This window comes from Scomber scombrus, chromosome 21 (genome assembly GCF_963691925.1).
Source record: "Scomber scombrus chromosome 21, fScoSco1.1, whole genome shotgun sequence".
Classification (NCBI taxonomy): domain Eukaryota; kingdom Metazoa; phylum Chordata; class Actinopteri; order Scombriformes; family Scombridae; genus Scomber; species Scomber scombrus.
Window position 1 is genome coordinate 5,319,999 of NC_084990.1, and position 25,162 is coordinate 5,345,160.

General features: G+C 39.4%; 1 protein-coding gene across 2 annotated transcripts; it reads left to right on the forward strand.

Annotated features, from left to right (window-relative positions):
* Nucleotides 1-1,016: 1,016 nt before the first annotated feature.
* Nucleotides 1,017-17,786, forward strand: sap30bp (SAP30 binding protein). Of its 2 annotated transcripts, none has more exons than XM_062442668.1 (10): nucleotides 1,017-1,110; nucleotides 1,669-1,778; nucleotides 3,472-3,516; nucleotides 6,915-6,954; nucleotides 12,110-12,198; nucleotides 14,586-14,677; nucleotides 14,810-14,922; nucleotides 15,012-15,070; nucleotides 15,726-15,816; nucleotides 17,134-17,786. In XM_062442668.1, the coding sequence occupies exons 1-10, from the start codon at nucleotides 1,017-1,019 to the stop codon at nucleotides 17,313-17,315; spliced, it is 915 nt and encodes a 304-aa protein (XP_062298652.1). In that variant the 3' UTR covers nucleotides 17,316-17,786. The 2 variants fall into 2 exon arrangements, with proteins under 2 accessions (XP_062298652.1, XP_062298653.1); XM_062442669.1 differs by having other exon boundaries at nucleotides 17,137-17,786.
* The last annotated feature ends 7,376 nt before the right edge of the window (nucleotides 17,787-25,162 follow it).

A 25,162-nucleotide genomic window follows, 5' to 3' on the forward strand; every position in this document is an offset into this window, starting at 1 on the left:
TGAAAAAAAGAGAATAACATTGATATGACAGCAGTTTTCTGGTTTTCTACAATGAAGCTCCAAATAAATAAATAAAACAACTTCTGTACAGTAACATTCCTATATTTCTCTGGTGGCACTTGGGTTGGTATACTAATTGTCTTTTAATGCTGTAAAAAAATATGTATTTTCAAAAATGCAACTACCATAGTTGGATATACAAAGGCATAGAAAAACCAAACGTATGTACATAAGACTCACAGGTATTAAAGCATGTGTACGTGTTCACTTGATAGATCAGTGATGAAGAGGAGGTTTAGGAATTCTGAAATTAAATCTTTGGTGGTAGAACACAAAGCATTTCCAATTTTGCACTGGCATAATAGTATGGTTACAGATTTGGCCTTTCTATAGTTATTGTTCTGTCAAAAATATAAAGACGGGATACTTAATTAATTTAATTCATTAAAGAAATATGATATGTAAAGCTGAACCCATCCCCATCGCATCAGGAGGCATGTTTCAGACTGAAGGCTGTCGGCACCACCAGATAAACACAAGGACTAGCCTACATGTCCGATTACTTGATCAAATTGCTCCGTTCAGATTTCTTCATTTTCTTCCAAACAAAAACGTGTATTATTATATTGAGCTGCAGATATTCTATGATTCTGTCTGTAAAGAATATTTAAAAAAAACAGCTTTCAAGACATATCATATCTTGAGAAACATTGTGAACAACATTTCTAGATGATTTTAGTTGCTTTGCAATATTGCTTATTCACTTTTTAAAGCTATACTTATTTATGTCTCTCTTTTATAATGTATTATGTATCGATTTACATTGTAGAATTGTATTATAGTATTTGTATTTTGATCTCAATGTAATGTGTTGCTAATAAAGTTAATAAAAAAAGGACTACAAGTTCCGGTGTTACATAAGAACTACATATCCCGGTGCGACATTGGTGCTTACGCGGTACAGTTTCATGACGTTTATACTCTGCGACCGGACGTTTATGCGACACATAAACGCGATGGCGAGCGGTAAGAAGAGTGCTCTGCTCTCCTCTTTGGCGGACTATGGAGACGACTCAGAGCCGGACTCTGACCCCGAAGAATCAGAATCAGGTATTTAATAACTACTTAGTAATTACGTTGAGTTTACGTACAGCAGCTTAAAACTGCTGCTTGTTTCTGTGCGATTAAAACACCGGAACTTCATATGGTGGCTAATGCTAGCTAGCGGTTAGCTATCTACAAAATAAGGTTCAAGATGTGTTTAGTTGTTCGTAAAACACACGGAAATCTAAAGCGCAGGCATGTGGAGTTATTCCAGCGGGAGCCTGTTTGTTTTTGTGAGAGGTTTAAGCTATTATAAATTCATTAATGTAAAGAAAAGGCTTTAACAACAGAGGTCTTTTTTTTTTACTGTAGGCTCACTGGACTCATTTCATCTCAGTTTCATATTAATGTAATGATGTGCTTTATTTTGAAGTCTAAAGTACTCTGGCAGTGTATGTGTAGTAAAACTATAATGGCAGACCTTTAAATGGTAAGACTTATATACTGAACCAAGACTTTGACTCCCTCTTATTTCCCTGCCAGCTGCCAGTGTTGTGTGTGTGTCTGTTGGAATTATCTCATATGATTCCTTTATCAGTGTGATGCCTTTATGTCCTTCACCAGGGGTCCCTACTGTTGGTCTGGTGTACGGCTACGATCAAGATGACCTGAACAGAACTGAGGACATCGAAGACAAAGTGATCGGAGATGAAGACAGCAGAGAGAGCAACTCGGTCAGTATTTAGAGTTTAGAAGACACACCTGTTTTAAGCGAAGACACAAATTTCTGTACACCAGATGTTATGTCTACTGACCATCCAGCTGATGTTCGGGTGTGTTTAACGTGGCAGAGAAAGCAGTGCGCAGGGTGTGTGGTGTTAAAGAATAGGAGGGGGCCTAGACATGTTCATGATGGGTTGTTTTTGTGGTTGTGGTCATGGTCGTGGCTGTAGCTATGTTGTATTACAGTCCGGAGGTGTTACTGCATGAGTTTTTCATCACAAATCAACATCAGTGTATGATCGTAGTGGTTTGGAGTGAGAGATATCTTGTCGTCACACTCCCCTCAACAGCAAAACACCATTTCTATTACTGCTGTTAAGTCTTTAGAAAATGAAACAGTTTGGTCAAAATAGTGTTTGCTTGTTACATTTAAGCCAGACTATAGTGCTGTGATTTATTATTACAGTTGTTAATCCAGTATTCATTCATCCAATCAAAACATTTTCAATTTCACTTGTAAATAAAACTACACATGTACAAAACGTTCCAAGTTAGAAAAGAGTATTTTGTCCCCGCAGCATGTGGCTGGATAAAATAGACTTTTCCCACCTTAGAAAATACACTTGCATCATATTCTCAGGTTGCTTCTGAACATGCTTTTGTCCCCACCTTCCAAGCATGTGTGTGAGGCAGAGAGCATCATCGTTATTATTATTATTAGGAGTAGTAGCAGTATTAAACCTAATTTAGTGAGCACCTTTCATACAAGGGATGTGGCTCAAAGTGCTTTACAGAGAGAGAGAAAATACCATAAAACAATAGCAAATAAATAAATAAACAAATAAAATTAGACATTTAGTACAAATAAGTTACTTTGAATAATCAATAATCATGTTTGGTTCCAGAATTTTAAATGTGAGGATTATCTTCTACTTGTGTAAATGGAATATCTGTAGGTTTGCACTGTTGGCAGATGAACACATTTAACGATGTCACCTTTGACTTAAGAAACTAGTGACAGACATTTTGACACAACAGTAACATTTGTGAATCAAGAAAACCATCAGCAGATGAATAAATAATGAAAAAACGTGTCTGTTGCAGCCTTATGACCAACCAATAAAACTTCTAACACCCTCAAATTGATTGACAGCTCGTCTAATACAGGGATGAATACTTCACAACAACTCAACCCAAGTTTTGTGGTTCTGTTAAATGTGTGTTTACATCAGTATAAGATGCTGCTTTTCCAACCTCCATGTTAATCAAATGTATATTTCAGTATATATATATATATATATTTATATTCGTAGGTTGCACATGCTGTATTAAATTAAAGTGTATTAGGGTTCTTATTTTTCTCGGTGTGCCACTTTTATCATGATACACGAGTCAACTGTAAACACAATGTTATCACACTGATCAGAGTATTGATATGTTATGGTGTCTGTCCATACTGATGCATTTGCTGCCAATAAACATAATATATTTAATATCAGATGGATCCTGACATTTGTGGCTGTTCTAGTTTAAAATGTTGGCAAACAAAGTATCAATGTGAGATTTGAAAAGACTTAGTAGTACAAGTAGAGGTAGAAAACAGTTATTCAGTCACCTGCTGGGTGCTGCTTGCCCCCCCCCCCCTGGTCTCCTCTCTTCCTGACCCCTCCCAGTGTTAACCCTCTGCATTTTTTGTTTTCATAGGAAATGGACGAATCTGACGAGGGGAGGGACGCAGATGATGTTGAGGTATTTGAACAGCCACCGGATGTGGGATGGATTGGATTGGGATCAAGGATTTCTCTTTTTGTTTGTCTGTTTTTGTGACTAACCAAAAAGCAAAAAGGGGCCAGACACTTAGAAGAAGCATGTTCCCCTATAGATGGTGCTGTGGGTTCATATGTGTGTGTGTGTGTGGGGGGGTGAATGTTCAGTTATGTGTAGGTTCAGCCTGGACAGTGACTCGTACTTTAAAGTATGCTCTGAGTTGTTTATGTGTATCTTAAATCTTTTCTGAAGGGAAGAATTTTACCAACAGTGCTGGTTTTCTAAGCACACTGTTTGGTCCATACCAACCCCACCTTGTGTTTTTGTGTGTGTGTGTGTGTGGTTGCCAGCTTCTTGCCCTGCTCTCCAGCACAGGTCACTGAGAAGTAGAGTGAGTCACAACCATAACAAGCAGTGTGCTTTTACAGCCTCTCTTTCATCCATCCTAATCTCACAATAAGCTGCTGTTTAGTGACTTTAATGTGCTTCGTGCACCAAGTCATGTAACACAGATAACAGCACTGGCAAAGTGAGAATCTGGTGATATGATTATTGATACACCGTGTGTCATCATATTTAATCATATGGAGCATTCCCATAGAAGAGAAGCTGTGTTTGTAGAAAAATGAAAGAAATAATGTGTATACTTGTTTCTATTTGTTAAGTAGGGTTGAATTCAGCCGTTAGGGGTTGATGGACATTCTAAAATATTTATTGTACCCTGACTTAATTATTATTTATTTTTCTTTACAGTTATCTTATCTCTTGGCTGTGACTAGCAGCTGCCTGTTTGTGTTATGATAGACTTCTGGCTAACTGTAGATAAGAAGGTTACAACACAATAGTCGGGACCCATGTGACCACAATAATATAATACCAAGGAAAGCTTTGCAATATAGTCCCAGCCCTTTAGTGAAAGTAAGATAAGATGAAGCCAAAAGACACTTTCCATGTTTTACATTATAGTGAATTGAATATTTTTTTTGGGGGGGGGGGGTTTGGATTGATGGTTGTATTTACGGTTGTGGGATTGACTGTTGGATTGCAGATAATGGTGTTGGTATGATGGTGAGTAAGGAGGTGTTGAGTCGTCGTCGTCGCGCCCCCCCCCCCCCCCCCCCCCCCCCTCCTCCTGCTGATTCATGTTTTTATCGTCTCATTTTAAGATACTGTCAACATGCATCACATCCCCGTCTGTCTTCTCTGTGTATAGGACACTCAGTCTAAGACACAACAGCTGTTGTTGGGTTTATAATGAGAGAAACAACAGTGAGTTAGTGTGAAGATGTATTTAAAGGGGCACTGCAGTGATTTAGTTTAGAGGCTCATAAGAGATGAATTAAAAGAAATGAACATTGTTGAAGCATCTAGAATGAGACAAGCCCCTTAAATGCTTTATGTAGGCACAATAACTACTTTTACTAGACGATATATTGTCTCAGAAATAACCGCGATAAACGATATTATCGTCATTTGAAGATCATTTTATACCACTGATATAATTATAATATAATAGCATAATCATGTAAGGGGGTGGGGGTGGGATTAGAGAGTGGGCGCTACGCTTCTGTAAAAACACAGATTGCCATTATGGTTGGGGACAGAGGTATTTATCTCTAATTAATTAATTTTAGTTGGATCCTACATTTCCCATAATGCAACTGGACAGCATCTTTCATAAGGCTCTACCTAACTCCTGGATTCCTATTTATTTTAAACCACACACTTCCTGTTTATAACGCAGCCTTTATGGTTAAATGTTCATCATGCGCCTCTAGTTCACATAACTCATCATCACAGCTATTGTTTTTGACATTTTGGAGAGCTCCTCTACAGCCACAGAAGACATTATGCAACCTGTTTTCAGAGGCTGAGTGGTACTTCTCATAGTAGGTAAGCTCAGCTCGCTCTGTGGAGGGCCACTTCAGTTATATAACTAAGGTGGTCTTTTTATAAGGTTGTCAAGTAACGACCACACAGAGCAGATCTTTATTCCAGTTCGGTTCTGAAAATATTCATTAAAATACTCCCAAAAAACAGGAGCAGTTGTACAATCTGAGACACTCTAATGCTGTGATTTAACTTGATGTGTGAGTCTGGAGATTAAGGCGGTGCTTTATTAGATTGCAGTGTACTAAAACATGTACACTTTCATCTAAAACTAAACAAATAGGACCTTTTTCCCCCCGTAATTTTCTAGAAGTGCTTTGTGCGGTTACAAGTTGATGTGGCTCTGTTTATTTTTTTTATAAGACAAAGAAAAATGGATGATTATATTGCTTATAAATTGTATTTTGGTGCTGTGGTCTCAGATCCTGCAAATCATGTATGGAGATTTTTTATTGTTGCTATTTTTGTCAAAATATGACTTAAAGCTGCTAGTTAGTTGCATGGTTTCTTTAAAAAAAAAAAAGGAATATTTTCAGGTATGTTTTAAAAACAGAATGTATATAATTAATTTAGGTATTCAGAAAGTGAGTTGAATATTCTCTCTACAACAGAAGTTCACGGTAAACAAAGTTATCCGTAACACTGTTGCTAATAATTAAGCCAAAGTATTTTTTTTCATTTCCACTCGGTTGAGTTCTTTTAAAGACAGCTTTAATGAAAATTCTTTAATCAGAAAAACAACCTTGAAGACACTGAATCCTCGCAGGTCACCGCGACCTTTGACCTGCATGTGAAAGGCAACTTCAGCTTTGAGAGTAAAATAAAACACTTCTTTTTTTTTGGCTCGTTCTCAAACAACAGGTGCCGTTTATTTATGAATTTATTTATATGCTTTGGATTCCTGCCAGCGCCCACACGCCTTTTCACCCCTCCCTCCTCCACCTCGTGATTCACCCCCCCCCCCAAAACTTCAGGACAAATTCTTTGATGTACCCGCGCTGTTGCCAGGCGACGGCGGGATGCCCGTGAATAACAGCACTGTTCCCTTTTTGTGCCGAACCTGTGTTATTATGCCCACAGCGCTGGCACAACAGGCAGCATATTTTCAGAGGCTACACAAGACACCTCCTCCTGCCAGAATGAGGCATTCACTGGAAACTGCCTGAATTTACTCTCTCTGGTTTGTGTTACTTAGGAACAACAGGTCTGTTGCATCAGCACCGGTGATTTACTGGTTTAGGTTTCAGGAATTGAACGTCTTTCAGCAGAACTTTGCGCTCACAGTGTTTGGACAGTTAATCTCACCAGCCCACATGTAAACCACTGTAATTAACCAAGCTCCAACAATGTCTACCACTGTTTATATTTCCTCCCAACAACTAACAGTCGATGATTCTCCTAACAAAAGGAGAGCTAAATATCCCAATGTGTCTCTCTCTGTTTCTCTCTTCTTCCCTCCCCTCTCTCTTCCCTCTTCTTTTTTTTAATAGATCCCAGAGGCGGAAAAGAAAGACCCCAATGAGCTAGTTGGTGAGTACACCACACACACACACACACACACACACACACACACACACACACACACACACACACACACACACACACACAATAGTCTCTTAAATGATAAGGCTGGAGGTTTTCTGTGTTATTCTTATCATCAAAAAATCCCACGAAAAGACCAAAAGCAACACTCTGCATTGATCTTATGAAGGCTGTGTATTAAAAGGCTGATAATGTTCATTCCTTCAGCCACACTGGCTGCTTCATTACTTTGAAAACACACATTGTAATTCTTTTTTAAATTATATTTTATTGTTTCAAAGATGCAACATCAAAGTACAGAGATAACATTTTAAAAAAGACAGCAGTTTTTTCAATTTTCCACACAATATTTTATTTTATTTATTTATTTAGTTAGTTTAAAGGGACAGTGCACATTAATAAATGTTTTTGTAAATGTGCCAGTTTAACCATTTTGATCAATGGTCTCCAATGTCGGTTGAACCAATCACAGGAGTTCTATTTTAAGTCGATCTCTCATACTCTGTCAAACCATAACTAGAGCACCAAATGTGGATTCATCCGCCACTGAAAATAGTCCCCAGCAAATGTACTATTGCTTCCTGTTGTTGCTGCATATTTTATAGCTTCATAAAAAATGTGAGTCATTTTTAAAGATGCCTCCAGACATGTTAACTGTAGTATTTCACCGACTCAGCATTTTCAAGACAGTTTTTAAAAAGGATCCAAATTTGTGAGGAAGAGATATCATCTTTTTTTAAAATTCCATCGCAATAATTTAACACCCACAATGCAACTCAGCCGCCAACAGTAACCTCACTTCTTTCTAACTCCACACCCCCAATTTTTTGTTTGTTGTTGGGTTGTTTTTTTTTTTCATTTTCAAACGTGTCGCCTTCATCCTCTCTCACCGATGCTGAGTCAGCAGAATATTCTCTATCAAAGCATATCCAGAGGGAATGTTTAAACTGAGATTTCAGATGAAAAGCGGTGTCACAAACCCTGCTCGTAAGTGCTCACCTTAAACTCGGATAAGCAGATAAGTAGATAAGGAACGCTTTTATTGAGTAGATGAGACATCATGTCTACATTTTGGTGACAATAAGAAATATATAAAAATGACACCCTCAATAAACAGAAAATATAATATGACACTTATCTTCTGTTCTGGGTGTGTTGGCCTATGTGAGAAATAAAACAAACAGAGTTTAGAGAGCCAGACTGAGAATCCAACTTTTCATTTTCCTCCTACTTTGGGTGGAGCGGATGAATGATTCACTAATTAGACCTATTTTAGTTATGTAAACCTCTTTGTCCAGCGTTCGATTGACAGGCGGCTGATGAAGGTCTAAAAGACAGGAAGCTGGAAGTGGTTAGTGAGTAACTGCTGACCTGTACAGGTGTGTATGTGTAAGCCCGCGTCATATCAGGCAGGATGTGAGTGTTACAGGGAGTGGCCTTTTATACACCAATCTGTTAAACCATAAACCTGTGGCAATAACGCTTCCCCCTATCTCTCTCTCTTTTTATACTGTTTGTTTTACTAACAGCACTCATCCTCATCCATCCATTAACTGCGGGGTAACCGAGGAAAGTGCTGATTATGCTAATGAGAGTAACACGATGCGTTAATTATACTCATCGAGAAATCATTTTATAGGGAACGTCTGGAAATGAGTTTCTGATGCCATTTTAGTCTGTTACCATGGTAACCGCCTCTCTCATGGTTTTCCTCCAGCCCGTTTTTAGGAGAGACAGCTGTAGCTTCTGTCCACATGTTCCACTTTTCAGGCTTATGGAAGCTATAAAAAAAAAAAAGAGTGACAAAGGAAAGGAAGAGCATCACTGTACCGTAGTGTGTGAGCGTGACTCACACAGCCTGTCGCCTGGACATTTGACATTCCTGCAGCACAGCTCGGCTCCTCCGTCTTGTTTGTCAGTAAATGTCACAGCGCGTCTGGCAAAAGGCCTCAGCAGGCTCAAGACAGCTCTTTGTCTGTTCACTAAAGGGACGGACATTGTCTGTCCAAAAAAGACCCTGAGGGCACAGATTGTGACTTTGTCTGTTTTTTCGGGAGGACAGATGCTAATTCGGAGGCAGAGTATAATCTTTTCTCTGTCTGCTTATTACACTCCGTCTCTCCTTGTTCCTCCCGTTTGTGCCTCTTTCATATGGAAATATTGCTTTATTATTTATCACGCAGGCTGTGATTTAGTCACACTTCCACTGCTACTGTGGAGCCTCCACAGTTTATTTTGGTGTTTTTAAGAGTTTGTCCAACAAGGCTGTGAAATTATCAAGTAAATCTCTTGTTGTCTGGAGCGGATTAGCAGGCTTCCACAATGCTAAATCCCTGTTTTAGCTACAGTGTGTAATTGTCTGTTTCAGTGTGTTTGCAAGAGGGTTTAATGAAATGACTCATTGGACTTGCCTTGTCAGGTTTTATTGTCAGAAGCTAAAGTATTTTCAAATATGAGGTGTTCAGACTAGTCACACACACCATCTATGGCCTTGTAATTTCATACGTGTTTGCATTTTCTGTCCAAAAATGCGTGTGAACCTGCACACATACATGCTGAGTGTTACTTAAGTGTCTAGCCAACAAGGCAACGCCCTGCCTGCCCCTCCTTTACCCACATCAGGGGGAGGTGAAACATAACCAGATCGGCTATGGAGCACGGTGTGGGGAAGGGAGGCGCTGCTCCTCATCTGAACTTTCCAGACATGAGGAAAATAAGGCCGGCAAGTTAGTAACCGCATGTGTGAGTCTGTATTCCTGCATGATCAGCAGACCAGGGAAAACAGAAGAGATGCTGCAGGGAGGGACAGCTGGGAAGAGCATACCAGTATATGAAGGCATCACGAACCACTCATATTTACGTCGAGACAAAAATACACATGCTGTTGTCACAAAAACTGATCCTGATATCTGCTCTTCACACAAGCACCATCAACAATTTCACACCATCTTTTTGTCAGTCACATAGAAAAATTCTTTACTGCTGATTTTCAACTAATTCTTCTTCATTTTTTTAGAAAAGACAACAAATGTTTAAACAAGCTTTTGGCTTTAAATCAGACAAAGTAAACAAAGATAAGGAATCCAAGCAGCCATTTAATGCCAGCCTTTACTACATAATAGTTTCCAGTATTAGTGGTACCATAAAAAGTGCTGAGTAAACGTCAACCAATAAATCAGCTGTTCCAATGAATCAAGACAGTGTGAGCTTTTTGGAGATGTATTTTATTGTTTTTTATGTAAGCTAATGATTATAAGACATTTCAGTACAGAAATGCCAATATGCATGTGTGAGGTAGCTTGCATGGTTTGTCCACCAGATATAGAGACAAGTTTATGTTTAGCCATGTTAGCAGCGTGGCTGAATTTCTAGCAATTTCCAGCTGGTTGGTTCAGAATGAAATATTTCAACATCTGTTAGCCTGAAATTTGGTACAAACATGCTCCCCTCGGGATGTATTCTAATAACTTTAATGACCCCCTGACTTTCCAACTAGAGACATTATCAGGTCAAAGTTGCATTTAGCAGATACTTGCTTTGAGATTAGGACTAAGTACAAAGCACAGATATTTGGCTGTGGTATTTGTGGTAAACATGGTAAACCTTGTGAACATCTGCATGTTAGCATTGTTATTGACAGGATGTCAGTATGCTGACGTTAGCTTTTAGCTCAAAGTGCTACAGTTTCCAACAGTAAATTGTTCTGCTCAGTACAGATCATTGTCACAATTAATCAATGAGACATTTTCAGAAATCCTCACAAAATGTTTTTGTGTTTAGGGAAAGTTTAAAACATTGAATGATATATAATATTATTACTGTGTACCATTTAAATACTTATATTAGTATTTGGCATGGCTACAGTATGGAATTTTGATAGTCAGGTGTAGTCAGAGGTTTGTAGGGATGTAGGAAAGCATCATCCTAAGTGAAAGTAGACCTGTCACAAATTTTGTTGGACGATATATTGTCTCAGAAATAATCGTGATAAACGATATTATCGTCATTTGAAGATCATTTTATAGCACTCATATAATGATAATATAATAGCATATATAATGCAACAGGGGTGAGGTGTGTGATTGGAGAGGGGGGGCTACTAGTGAGGAATGGAGGAAAGTACTTGCTTAGCCAATGTGACATGAATAGCCTCTTAGCTGCTAACGTGAAGTGTGGCAATACTGAGGTCAAAGAAATGATCAGGGTCATGTCCATGTATCATATGATAAATCCATATATAGACATAATGATGCTGATAATTGTGTTACTGTACGAGAAGTTGATCAAAAGAAGTGAAAGTAGTGAAAACACCAGCATAAGGTTACTGATCGTCAACATTGTTAGCAGATTGTGGAATTTTCCTCTTGTGTTTTGTAAGATAAAGTGCGAGGATAAGCTTAAAAAGACGGCAATTCAGAAAATGATCCTTTCATGTCCAGTCATGTTTTTACTGGCCCGCGATCAGCGCAGAACATCAGCAGGGACAGCACACTCTGCACACACAACTCCCAGCACTTATTTTACAGCGTGATTGACAGCGCATAACGACTGTTAAGACCGTCTTGTCTGATCGGTGATGTCGAGTGACACTGAAGAATGCCTGGCCTGCAGTCAAGAGAAAAGCAAGGAGAGCACAAACAAGGGACGGGCCCAGAGGGAGGGGATAGAGGGGAGGGGAGAGAGGAGCCTCCCTTCTCCTTACAAGCCCCAACAACAGCCACTCCCTGCCAGGGACGTGCACTGCTCATACCACACTGCCCCTGTAAAAACCCAACTCACACACACACACACACACACACACACACACACACACACACACACACACACACACACACACACACACACACACACACACACACACACACACACACACACACACACACACACCACACACAGAACTACAGCAAACAACAAGGCGCTCAGGAATGTTACTTTAACTCGCAGTGAACCCTCGTTTCAGTAACAGTTTACTCTCCACACCCCCCCCCCCACAATCCTTCATATTTGTCATCTGTTGATTCAGACACTATAAACAGATCTATAACATACAGTTAATCCTACTCTAACATGCATAGACAGAGCATAAAGCTCAAGTGAAAACATGCAAAGACTCATGTTTCACATCTCTGTGTTCTCTCGCCAGCTTTATTCTCCGAGAAGGTGAGGAACATGTCACCCGATGAGATCCGCATCCCCCCCGAACCACCTGGCCGCTGCTCGAGCCAACTACAGGTAGACGCACCACCACCACCACCACCTCATCCACTGACCCTATAAGATTATTCAACCACATAACTTTCACTGCAGAGCTTCTCGTGTTTATTTAGTCTCAATTCCAACTGCCGTTATCATCTCACACAAGCAGTTTATGACCACCAACGCCACAGTTATGTGTGTTAATGAGACCAGAGCAGATGGTGTGTGTGGATACAGTCACACGTCGGTTTTTCTGAGATGATTTCCAGCTAGTTCAGTTTTTCAGATAATCATTGCACCATGTCTGGAAGCTTTTTTTTTTCCAGGTAGTAAATACATCCTCTTACACAATAAAGATTTATCATCAGTTTTTTTTTAAGCAGATGTTTGCCTCTTTTTGCAGATGTTCATGTTTGAGAAGTTCATGATCAAAAGGTCAGAGTGTTAAAGTTCAGGACTCGCAGGGAGCGTCAAGACTACTCGTCTTGTTACCGACGCAGCCAAAATTAGCTGTTCTCCACGCCAAGCAAATAACTGAGCAGCTTCACTCGTTCCCTCCGGGGGGGGGGGGGGGGGGGGGGGTTTAGAAATAAATTCTGGTGGCTGCATAAATCCTGAGACTCGCCCCTGTAATTAAAGCAGCGCACAGCGTCATCTACTATTCATTTTTGTATCACCAGCGCTGCTCACTCTGCTGCTGCTGCTGCTGCTGGGAGCAAGTGAGTGTAAACTGCAGGTAAGGTTTGTTCCAGCAGGCAGGTCAGGACACAAGACCGAGTTAGTAAGCGAACAGCTCAGCATTATCCCCGCTGGGCTGACACTCCCACACCTATCAGATAAAGTAGGGATGATTCACCCGAGCCAGTACAGCCTGGATATCCCTGCCCTCAGGTCAGAGAGGAGAAAACATGCACTCTTTTTTTTTTTATTATTCAACTCTATGAATGTTATCTTTACTTACAAATAATTGACGCTCTCTCCTGTCATTTCACCATCGCTGGAATGAAGCCATGTTATAAACCCATCCATATGTGTTTTGCAATCATGCCCCTGACCTTGACTTTAGTGCATCTCATTGGCTGCCGGCAAACCTGAGCCTCACATCTAACCTGTAGGAGAGAGACGGCATCTGTCATCGTTCAAATACCTTAACACACCTATGTCAAGGATTTCCCTTGATTTTAAAACGATTATTTCTCGGAAACACGTCGCTGTGCTTCCAGGATATCTTGGATTATTCAACATATTTATTTAGATTATGTGGTCATTTCTTTAGGACATAAATACAGTTATCATCAAATTTAGTTTTTCTCACTTGTTCCCACTTTTAACTTCTTGAAGTGACTATGGGAGCGTCTACCCATCTATACATTTTTACTGTATGCCAGTTTGCTATGTTGGTGTTTTCTAAAGATCATGCCACATACCCACAATGCACCTGGTTTGAGTCTGACAAGGGATCATTGTAGCATGTCATATCTCTCTCTCTTTCCTTTGAATCCTGTCAGCCTCTATGCCGCTGACGATCTACTAAAGGAAAAAAACAACCCAAAAAATAATGTAAAAAAACATTTGCCCTCCGTACATGTTTAAAATATATATATTTTTAAATATAAGTTCACTTAAGTAGTTAAAAATTCTCTTCATTAAACAAAAATCCAAAATCTATTAATGTGCAAATATTGTGAGTCAATTCTCAGTTTTTTTGCATTGGAGGCTTCAAGTTTTCACATCACACTTATGTAAGTTGAATGCTGGACCATGATTGGCTGTGATGTCACAACTTATTTGCTCTTAGTAACACGTTTTAAGCAGATGATGTGAAAACATACTGCACAGTGACCCATAAACAGTAAAGTGACATCATTTTAATTATTTAATTATTACATTTTTGAGTGGAGTGGGACTTTAAATATGAGTTTTGGACTGTAGCACAAAAAGCTATTTTTAGATGCCTCATCTGGCTCTGGGAGTGTGTGAGAGGCACTTTACAGCATTACTCTGATTTATATGTATTTGTTAGTTACAAGTTGTTCTTTTGCCTAAATCTAAACATACGAGTGTTGGATTAAAAATGTATTAATGATTATTTTAGTTATATGTTGTCACTGATGAACTCTGCTGGTCTGTAGTATTATCATCTTCCATCCTGCTCCAAGTAAGGCCTCATTTATCACTGTGAACTGCCCACAGCTGCCAGCTCCCTGTGGCTCGGTTGAACCTGGTTGTCAAATATTTCTCTAAGGTATCAGAAACGTTATACACAATACCCCCATTCACACTGACCCCCGCTTTTAGCAGAGCTGCTCGCGTATAATACGACAACGCTCTGCCAAACGCTGTGTGCGGAGGAAGAGGAAGAGCGCGAGAGGTGATCTGCTGTCCGCTCACGTCCTCTAATCGATGTGTTTGTTTGGTAACAGGAGAAGATCCACAAGCTGTACGAGAGGAAGCTCCATGGAGACTTTGACACAAACAACCACATCCAGAAAAAGAAAGAATTTAGAAACCCGAGGTATGCCAAGCAGGAGAGCTCACACCCGTACAACAAAACCAGATTTAATCTCATTCATTTTCTCTGCCTATTAAAAATAAATCAACCTCAAATGTTTCCAAGTGTCTTTATTATGTTCTGTTTTTCTTTCAGCATTTACGAGAAGCTCATTCAGTTCTGCAGTATAGACGAACTCGGAACCAACTACCCCAAGGACATGTTCGACCCTCACGGCTGGTCGGAAGACTCTTACTACGAATCTCTAGGTGAGCCAGTTTATTTCTTCTTCTTCTTCTTTTTCGCAGCTCTGTGTGATAACAGCTCAGACACTGATGTATGCCTGTTACTGTTTCAGCCAAAGCCCAGAAAGTGGAGATGGACAAATTGGAGAAAGCTAAGAAGGAGCGGACCAAGGTGAGACTGAGGAGAAACGAGGAAAAAGAAAGGTCTGCTGTCAGTGCTGCGTCAGGGGCAAGTCTCCACCAGCTGCAGTTAATTTCTACTTTACGTTCCTTCGTCAGACACACGCAGAAATAAGGTTGCCAAGTTCTGCTCTCTTGTCAGTGCAGCTCAGGCCAAACCCTTAACCCTTCCTCGCTGTACTGCGGCGTCATGCCCATTGGGTTTCTTTGTAAAAGTAAACACCTTTAGTAGAAATTCACTGAAAAACACCTGAGCGTGTCAGCTGTTTTTTTTCTTTTATCCCTGATTAAACAAAATGACTAGAAGGTGATGGGTGTCTCCTAGAAACATGCTTAGAAAACAGTGTGATACATGCTGCTGTCATCAGTAGCAGCAACATCCTACCAGCAGTTAGAACCTGGACTAGAATGAACATGTAGACCGCAGGAACAGCTTTATTATTCTTTATTGGGAAATGTAGTCAGTGGAAACTCAGTGGAGAGAAATAAAAGAGGGAATGACTTACTTTCTTCCTTCCCCTTGATAAATAAGTAGTGTTAATGAGCCCTTGAGTGAGACCCCTACAGCTCCAGCAGTAGTGAAACTTGTAATTGTGATGGTTAGGTAGCAGTACCAGGAAGTGTAACCCGTGTTCTAATATTCACAGATTGAGTTTGTCACGGGTACGAAGAAGGGCACCAACCCCTCCGCCACTGCAGCCTCCACCACCAGCAACAACACCACTACCACAGCTACAGGTAAACTTCCACTACGGCAACCCGTCAGAGGTTCAGCTCTGAATAGGACAAATCTGATACCGAGGCCTTGTCACGATAACGATATATTGTCTCCGAAATAATCGCGATACACAATAATATTGTCATTTGAAGATAATTTAATAACTGCTGATCTGAAGTGTAGCAGTATTGAGGTCACAAAAATGATCTACGCCATGTATCATAAGTCCATATCTATACATGGTGATGATAATTATTAGTTTATTGTTCAATAAATTGATAACATAATTATTGTGACAGGGCTACTGATACAGAGTTGGACCAAGTAATACGTTTTCCCTCCAAGTTCATGATTCTCATTGATTAGAACCCTCAAAACTTTATTTCAAATCATAAAAGTGTCAAATATTCATTACTAAATAAACAATAAGTTAAAGATTGAAAAGAAAACATCCTTAGTTAGTATTTATCAAAACTATAACACTCATAAACCCAGCTAATCTGCTTCGTCGGAACTGTGTGGGAGCAGTTTGATCATTGTTGAAATCAAATGCCGCTCCTTTCTTCCACGTCACACCGATGAAAAGCGTGACAACAAAAACAAATGTAGAAATCTGCCATGTAAAATAATTTTTTTTCCAGGTGCCAAATATAACCAGCATACCAGTTTCGTCATATTTCAATAGAGCCTTTTATATAATATTTAGGGCACCAGCATGCTCCAACAAAACTGCATGCCGAACCGTCAAAGAATGTCAGAAAACTATCCTCATCACACACCTGTCTGATGTCAGGATTAGTGTGGCTGCGTCTGATAATCACTGTAACCTTTATAACACAGACAGTCCCACAATCACAATCACCTCACGCTCTGATTGGTTAGCTGTGCGGAGGCAAGAAAGAAAGCAGGGTTTTTAAGTTTGCTTTCAGGTTTGCATTCATTTTTCACACATCTGTCACTTTTAGTGCTTACAAGTGAGTGCAGACACCATCAGTATCCATTTTTATACGATTATCAAGTCTCTACGAAAGCCAGCCGTTGAATGTGGTCGTTCAGCTGTAAAAACTTGGCTTCTAAAGCAGAGGGAGGATACATCGTTTTAACTTGTTCTTTTTGAGTATACGTCTTCCCTCAGGGAACAGAAATCTATATTTTTATAGACATAAAGGCGTCACTTTAAGAGACAGTCTTATAACTTCCATCGTTGGAAAGCTGGAAAAGGGTTTAGGTAATTGAGCGATGTCAGTTGATTTGATCTCAGGATGCTTTTAAATCCTGAGCTTCTAATCCTTGACTCCTCCTCTTCCTCCTCCTCCTCTTGTGTTCTCTCTCACCAGCAGAAGCCCAGAAGAGGAAAAGCAAATGGGACTCCGCCATCCCCGTCACCCTGGCCCAGCCCTCCCTCATCACCACCACAGCCACCCTGCCGGCCGTCGTCTCGGTTACAACCACCGCCAGCGGCACCAAGACCACCGTCATCTCGGCGGTGGGAACCATCTTAAAGAAAGCGAAACAGTGAAACGGTGACTCGACACGAAGCTGGAAGCGTTGTCCTGTACTCATTATACATGTGAAAGGTTATAACTTAACCTACAAACTCCCTCTGATACTCACGGACTAATTTAAAGACTCAACACCCTTCTGACTGTGGAACTGTCCCGAACCCACATCGCCCTTCATCTCCCACTCCCACTGAAGCCGAGGATTAGTCCATATTTGTTTTTAATATGTTGGCAACAGTTGCTAGGGTAAAGATACAAGACATCAGAACATTAAAAAAAATACACGTACATACAGTTTCTGAGAAATAGTTTATTTTTCTATCCATAGTTACGGTGCAGTATTTTCACGCCTCCTGTAACATCTGTGTAATAGGTCGACATGTCCCATTCTTTTTTCCAGCTCTTTTTTTTTTTCATGAGGTAAGGTTTTTTTACTCTTGTACATATATGTATTACTGATAAGGTGAATAAATGGATCATATGTTGCCTTTTCAGTTGGATTCTTGTCTTATTTCTTTTCCATTGCAGCAAACAGGACACCAAAGTGTTAAGGCTAGTGTTTGACCTAGCCTTTCTCTCCGTTGAATCAGGAACACGTTGGCGTTCTGTTTGCTATTCAGTCCAGATGAGTCAAAAAGAGAAAGCTTTACCATGGAAATGAAATGAAAGGACACTCTCTTTTTTTTTTTTTTTTACCAGAACAAGCTCTATTGACCGCCTGATTCTGCAGTGAAGAATCTCTTTTGCTCTTTCGCTAACACCCACAAACACACTCACACTCTTACAGTTTCTGGTTTCTCTCTCAGGAAAGGCATGTGTCTTCCAGGTGCAGCCTTGACTCGCTCACCTTTCAGTCTCCACCTCTGACTTCTATCTGTGCGGGCTTCGAGAGGTCAGCGTACTTCTGAAGCATCGCTGGGGGTTAAAGTTCGCATCGCGTGTCGGCCGAAATTCCCAGCTGACACAGAGGACAAGTGAAAAGACTAATTAGAAAAAAAATGAAAGCCTCTCACATGTGTTTACAGTTCCAGTAAAAACTTGTGCAAAAACATAACCTTTTGCACTGTAAGATAGTTAAGTTGGGTGCAGTCTTTTGAATTCTACAAACAAAACACTGAAGATTGCTTCCTTATGTTCTATTTATATTTATCAAAAGCCCAACCCTGTATCCACTTTGATATTCACCGTGATACTTGCTCCACAATCTTGAAATGGTTCATCTGGAAAATTGGAACATCATGAATGAGTTGCTTAGAAGGCTTTGGATGTATTTGATTGAAAAATGTGATTAAGCACTTTTGGAAGTGAATGTTTTCTTTGATAGTTTTCAGAATTCATGTAGATTTAAAATGTATAATGATGACATTTCAGATTGATGCTGGTTGCTACAGAGTTAACAGAGGTTTAGATAACACACTGTAGCATGGCCCTGTAGTTGGCCGTGAGCCATCGCAGCCCCATGCATTTAATTCAATAGCAGGTACACTTACTCATCTCCATATCCATCTTTTATCTCAACATGTTTTTGCAAGGCCAGGAATGCAAATACGTTGCTGACAAAACACAGCATCCTTCTATCCATCCTGTCTGCTCACGTGGCAGGCACACTCAGCTCCACTTTAGTTAAACGGTCTTCGTTGCACAATAAATATTCTCCCAGTTTGACAGAGGAAGGAGAAAATACAATGTGAGCCAGAGTGCAGCCTATTGGATGGTACCTTCAATGTACCTGATTGATCCTCTGATTGATTATTGAGAATGAATCACAATGTACTTGTATAGTTTGTACACAGAATCTGGACCTGTATACATGTAGTATTAGTAGGTAAACAGTAAAATTAGCTGGTAAATCTAAGTTTTTAGCATTTATAAACAGTAAATAAATGGTTAATAACACATCATATTATCATTTTAAGTGGATATACATTTATTTGTCACCAACTGTAACTAGTCATGTGGTTACCCACAATTTATGTTGGTATAATGAATGACAATATAGTAAAACACAGTTGTTATTATATAAAATGTCTTCATAGGAGTTCTGACAAATACTGTACATTATTTTTTTAACACTTTAAATGTTGAAGTTAATTAACATTTAAAATGTCCTTATAACTGATTACAACTACATAATAATGTGTTATAAATGTTGTATACTGTAAATAAATGCTAAATAAGGGCTCTTTATGTAAAGTGTTACAATAAAACCTAATAATACATCAGAACATTAGCAAGCTCAGTTACTATAGTTACTGTAGCAAACTCAATACAATAGCTGCTTTAACTAGCTGTAGTGAATATTTGCTCAGATTGAAAAAAAAAAGCTTACTGACTGTTGTGTAATAGCTGCATCATGAAAATGAATTTAATCAATACAAAAGTACCATATAGAGACAGTTCCGTAGAAATAACAACGGGATGATTCATAGATGAGAACTGCGTCACTGAATTTGTGCGAGCTCCCACAGGCAAACTTTGCAGGTGAGAACACAAGACACACCCAATGGGGTTACAACTTGTACTGAACAGATCACAACTCTGCCTTCAACTCCATCTCCATCTAACCACCGTCTTCATGGAGACTTGACTCTTACTTATGTAAGACTCATTAGAATTAGAAACGCAATATTAAGATTTTAAAGGATCAGTGTGTAGGATTTTTGGGATTTTAGGTGTATTGGCAGAAATGGAATATAATATTCAGAAAAACGTTTTAATTAGTGTATGATCACCTAAGAATCATATCTACATACTGGGAGCAAGTGCCATGGATATATAAACAAAACTGGATACAGGAAGAGCACCGGGTTTTGAAGCCAATTTGACATAGCGGCCAAACTGTATTTAAAATATCACGTGATGCTATTGGGTCTTAAAATAGTAAACTTCTCATAGACTTTGATTCTTTACAGTTTTTTTTAGCATCACAACACCACAAAATGATTCATTTCACTATCAGAATTTGATCCATTAAGTTATTTCCATAGACTGTATATATAATGGATGTAACAGCCGTGATGTCACCCATTGGTTTGTGGACTTCTGTTTTGAGGCCAATAGTATCAGATCTGAGCAGCACCATCTTGAAAATTTGAGGTGTATGTCAGGAAAAAAAGAACACGGATTCGACTTATATGGGCATCCGGAGGAGCAAGAGGACGGAGCGGGGGACGTTGCGAGGGCTGGATCTCGAGGAAATTGCACGCCTACCTACCACAGTCTACACCAGCAACCTGGTGATGCTAACCAAGTTAGCTGTTACGACTAACTATAACCACAAAATTCCGGAGAAAACTGTCGGTGTGAAACAAGTTCACGGCTATTTCCATACAGTCTATCTGTCCGCCCTCCTGAACCTGTGAATCAATCAACCTGTCAATCACGACATAGCCACGCCCCAATGCATACCCTGCTTTATCGTCAAATATAAAATCAGGGAGGCCAAAATGTCCCAAATGAACATCATACTGCATTGAAGAAGGCTTTAAACTAGTGATTGAGACCATAAACACATTTTGAAAAAATTTACTGAGGTTAGAAATCAAGTGAGAAGTTGGTAAATTATCCATTGACTTGTATAGAGACGGAAGTCCTTTTGAACACAAAACGGTCACCCCCTGGTGGTCTTTTGATAGAATGCAGTTCTAATTTACTTCTGCGTTGGCCTCATTGCAGAGGACCGGAGCTCCCCGCATGGTTATTTTACATTTCGAAAGTTCTTGCACATTCTTACTGCCAATTTGTTCTAGTGGTCACTTGCGGTATTGCAGCAAAATCCCCTTGTGGCCCAAAAAGCATTTTCCCCATAGACCACCATTGTAAAAGAGATGTCTATAAAATTGTCGACATGACACCATGAGCTGAAAACACAATCATGACTCTTTCTATTATGAATTCTTAATACATAGATGTTTTATATTAGTAAAACTTTCCTTGAGCCTCCAGAAACTTTTTTTGAAACAAGAAACGAGCAATTCTTATAGGACTGAATTGGCGACTTTTCTGGTCCAGTATCTAGCTCTTGTAATACATCCATGTTCATAGGGATGAACGGGGCCCCAGCTGCGATGCTGTATCCAGCTCTCATTATACATCTATATTAGAACGTCTTCTTCCTCGGATCCCAACATGTTGCACAGCCATGTTTCTACAGTAGCCAAGAACAGACAAACCAAACACTGGCTCTAGCGATGGCCATTCACCTTTTTTTGCGAGTTTCGGAGTCATCATAGTTTCTCCGACATACTTGAAAGAGGAGGGGGAAGGATTACCAGTTGGTTGCAATCTGTAACCTCACCACTAGATGCCACAAAACCCTACACACTGATCCTTTAAAAACTAACCCTTCATTCACTTATGTGTCTTTTTTTGCTTACTAGTGAGTTTAGTATCACTTATGGTAAATATGTAGGTAACTAAACACTTTAAAGGCTATTGTCTTCCCTATACGTCCCTTTTTTGCACTTTTGTCTCATAATAGCATACAGCTTATAGCGTCGCATTTTGTTAGTGTAAAAAATGGTGTATGGTTATCATTTTTCAAACTGATTCTTATTCTCATATGCAGCACTGTCTGACTTTTATTCCTCATCACCTTTATTAAATGTAGTAAATCTTAGCTACATAATTCACTTTTTTAAGGAGATAGTTTATCTTAAATACTCTCCTTGAATCCACAAAAAACTTCATTCTTTGCAGTGAAATGTCGCCGGTGTCGTCCTCATCCATGCAGCAGATTTATCAGTGGAACATAAAGGGAGACGCCATTATCAGCTCTGAATGAACTCACTGATCCAAAAAGCTCAGTTTTTGTCATGTAAATTGGCAAGGAGCCCAACCCAGGCTGCACTCAGACTGGTGACTGTAGTGCACTGAAAGTAGAGACGTTTGCATGTGGGCATTCCTCCTACTGCCCAAAAACTTTGTGCAACTCAACCTTTAGTGTGTCTCTGTGTGTGTGTGTGTGTGTTGTGTGTGTGACTGCTTTGATTTCCCAACAGTCAGGTTGGAGTGAGCAGCTCTGCCCTTTCCTGCTGATGAGTCCAGCTCACCACCACAACAGCATCTCATAGTAAGTAATGTTTTCAATCATAATCTGCATGTTTGCAAAGGACAGATTTTTATTGAATCAGATAAATGCCAAATATGCCACAACTGTGTTAGTGTATGTGTTTTGTGGGCCAGTAAACAGTTTGATTTCACTTTTTTGTCAGTGTAGACAATAACAGTTTTGTTAAACAAGAAAATATACAGAGGGGTCCAAAAGTCTGAGATCACTGTCCTGAATGAGTCTCACTGTATATAAATAACTGTTTCTAATGGGTTGCAATAAGGAGGTGCATTCAATAGGAGTGGAGGTATAAGATATTTTTTTTCTTTTCCACATTTACAGTAGACAAATAGGCTAATTGTTCAGCTTCCCATATTGTTCATATTAAATGATGGACTGATGAAATTCAGCATGAAAAGTTTATTTTACTTCTTGCTCACAGGGAACCCTGTACAAATTAGAAAAATGATATAGTAGGTGGGCCACACCCATCCAGCTCCTCCTTCGACAAGTGAAAGGGTTGTTTAGACTGGCATCACTGCCAAGAAAGCCGGGTGGGGGGAGGAAGAGTTGTTTCTGCAGAAGTTTTATCCCCCTCGGGAGAAATCAGCCATTGTATCGAAGCGGGTCTGGTTGCTAGGAGCATGACTGTGTATGTCCCAGTTCAGATTGCCCAGTGTGGTATGTACAGTGCAGTGGAGAGAAAAAAAAATCTGCTTTCACACTTCTTGAGTCATGTTAACTCCTTGTTTCCCATTTGAGTCACAGATCCAGAATGGGGATTGGTCTAGGTCTGTATGAGTCCAGTTAAAAGGTGTTTGATAAGTGGTTGGACATTAACAGTCAACACCACTTGTATGATCTGGTGAGGTCACATGGACATAAATACACTGACACACTGCCTCTCTGGAACTCTTGCGACTTCCTTGTCAGTATTATTGTTCTTCAATTAATTTCTGTTAAAATAGGCAGCAGCTTTCAGGCAAGATTGAACACAAAGAAATAAATCAAACAATTGAAAACATATTAGATTATTACAGTTATAGTAAGAGTAGATCAGAAAAGGTGATTACTTAGAATAAAATAAGTCTATTTATGGGAATCCTGACTTAAACCACGGCCTAGAGATTAACTTTGAATCTTAGCCAGCAGATCAATCGGAAGGCCAGTTAATACATAGTTAAAATTAGTTTTTCGGCCCATTTAAGAATTTTCAAAGCATTGTGTGACCCCTACTAGTTATCATACTCAAAGCATCAAGTATAAGTCTGATACCACCCCTGGACGATAAAGAAATGTACATCAGTGTATCATCTGCACAACTACAAAAATCAGCAAATTGTACCAAAAACAAACAATATCAAAATGGGTTTACACTGTGATGGATCCAATAAAAAGTTTCACAATAACAGTTATGAAATGATGGAGAGAAACCACAAATGATTCACTGTCACTGCATTCTCCAAATAACTAAACTGTGTTGACGCATATGTACTAAAGGAGAAAGAATGCTGGTTTAGGGTTTATGTTGTGTAATTTCTTTCCTGAGCATTTTTCTACTAACAGCAGTAAGCAGGATGGATGGATGTGATACATTTTGATCAAACCAACTGTATTGTATTGCTCTGTATGACATTTGGGAATTCAGCGGATGCTCTTGTAAATTAAGGGCTCTTTGTCTTTCTCAAGGCCACCATGATAGACAGAGTCGTTGCTCATCAAAATCAATGCTACTGGAATTTGTGTTGGTGGGAAATAAAAAGATTGGAGGAAATATTTGCTTTTAATCACTTGAGTGCAGTTCGAACAGAATCACTTAATAAAACCTGGCTTCTTGACTGAGAAACCTGACTGTTTATTGACCTGAAGCTTCTTGAATCAATATTTTTATATTAACAATGGATAAAATGAGTAATATATTAAATGTGAAATTGCCATTTTTTGAGATTTACTCTGTAGTTTCACCTTAGCTGTACGTAGCATTTTAGCATCTTTTGGCACACTGTTTTTGTATTACAGCCCAAACTTTACTGTTCTGGTTTCTCGTTGTTCTCATTACTGATGTTTTTAGCAGCAACAGGCTTCTCAGCGAAAAGCACGACCTGCTCAGCATCAAACAACAGGCAGAAAAAGTTAACTAACTAGCTGGTGAGCATAGTAAAGTATTTAGCTGCTAAAGAGCCACCCTAATAAGTAGCCTAAGTGGAGGGCAAAATAGAACTAGAAGGAAAGTGAATATTAGACTTAATTCATCTAACTAACAGAAAAACAGCTTCAAATGAATGCTAATGTTGCTTTGTGATCTGTTAGATATGACAAATAGGTAAAGGTTGCTAACATGTCGGCCATAACAGCTTTATAAGGTGATAACATGTCAGTGCTGTGTTGACAGGTTGTTATACTGCCCCCAAGTGACCAAAAATAAATGAATGCAGGTTTAAGGAGGTGAATGGTTAGTACAAAGTGACTATCTGACAGTGGAGACCATGATTCACATCCCGTCTCCTACCATCCTACAGTCAATATTGATTTATTTTAACCATGGCGGGGATCTTAACCTAACTGTAATGAATTAACCTAGTTATAGTCACCTGAACTATATCGGACCTTAAACCTTTTCTTTATCATAAAATGTTAATGAGGGTTATTTTTGGAAGGCACTGATAACCAGTTGTTAGTTAGAGGTTGGATGACTTTTTGAACTCTTTCCATTGTTGAGAGGATATTTAAACCTGTGGAGTTATAATTGTGGTGTGGTCTCTATAATCTAGTCTGTGTCCTATGCAAAACATATGATCATCTTTGTACATGGCC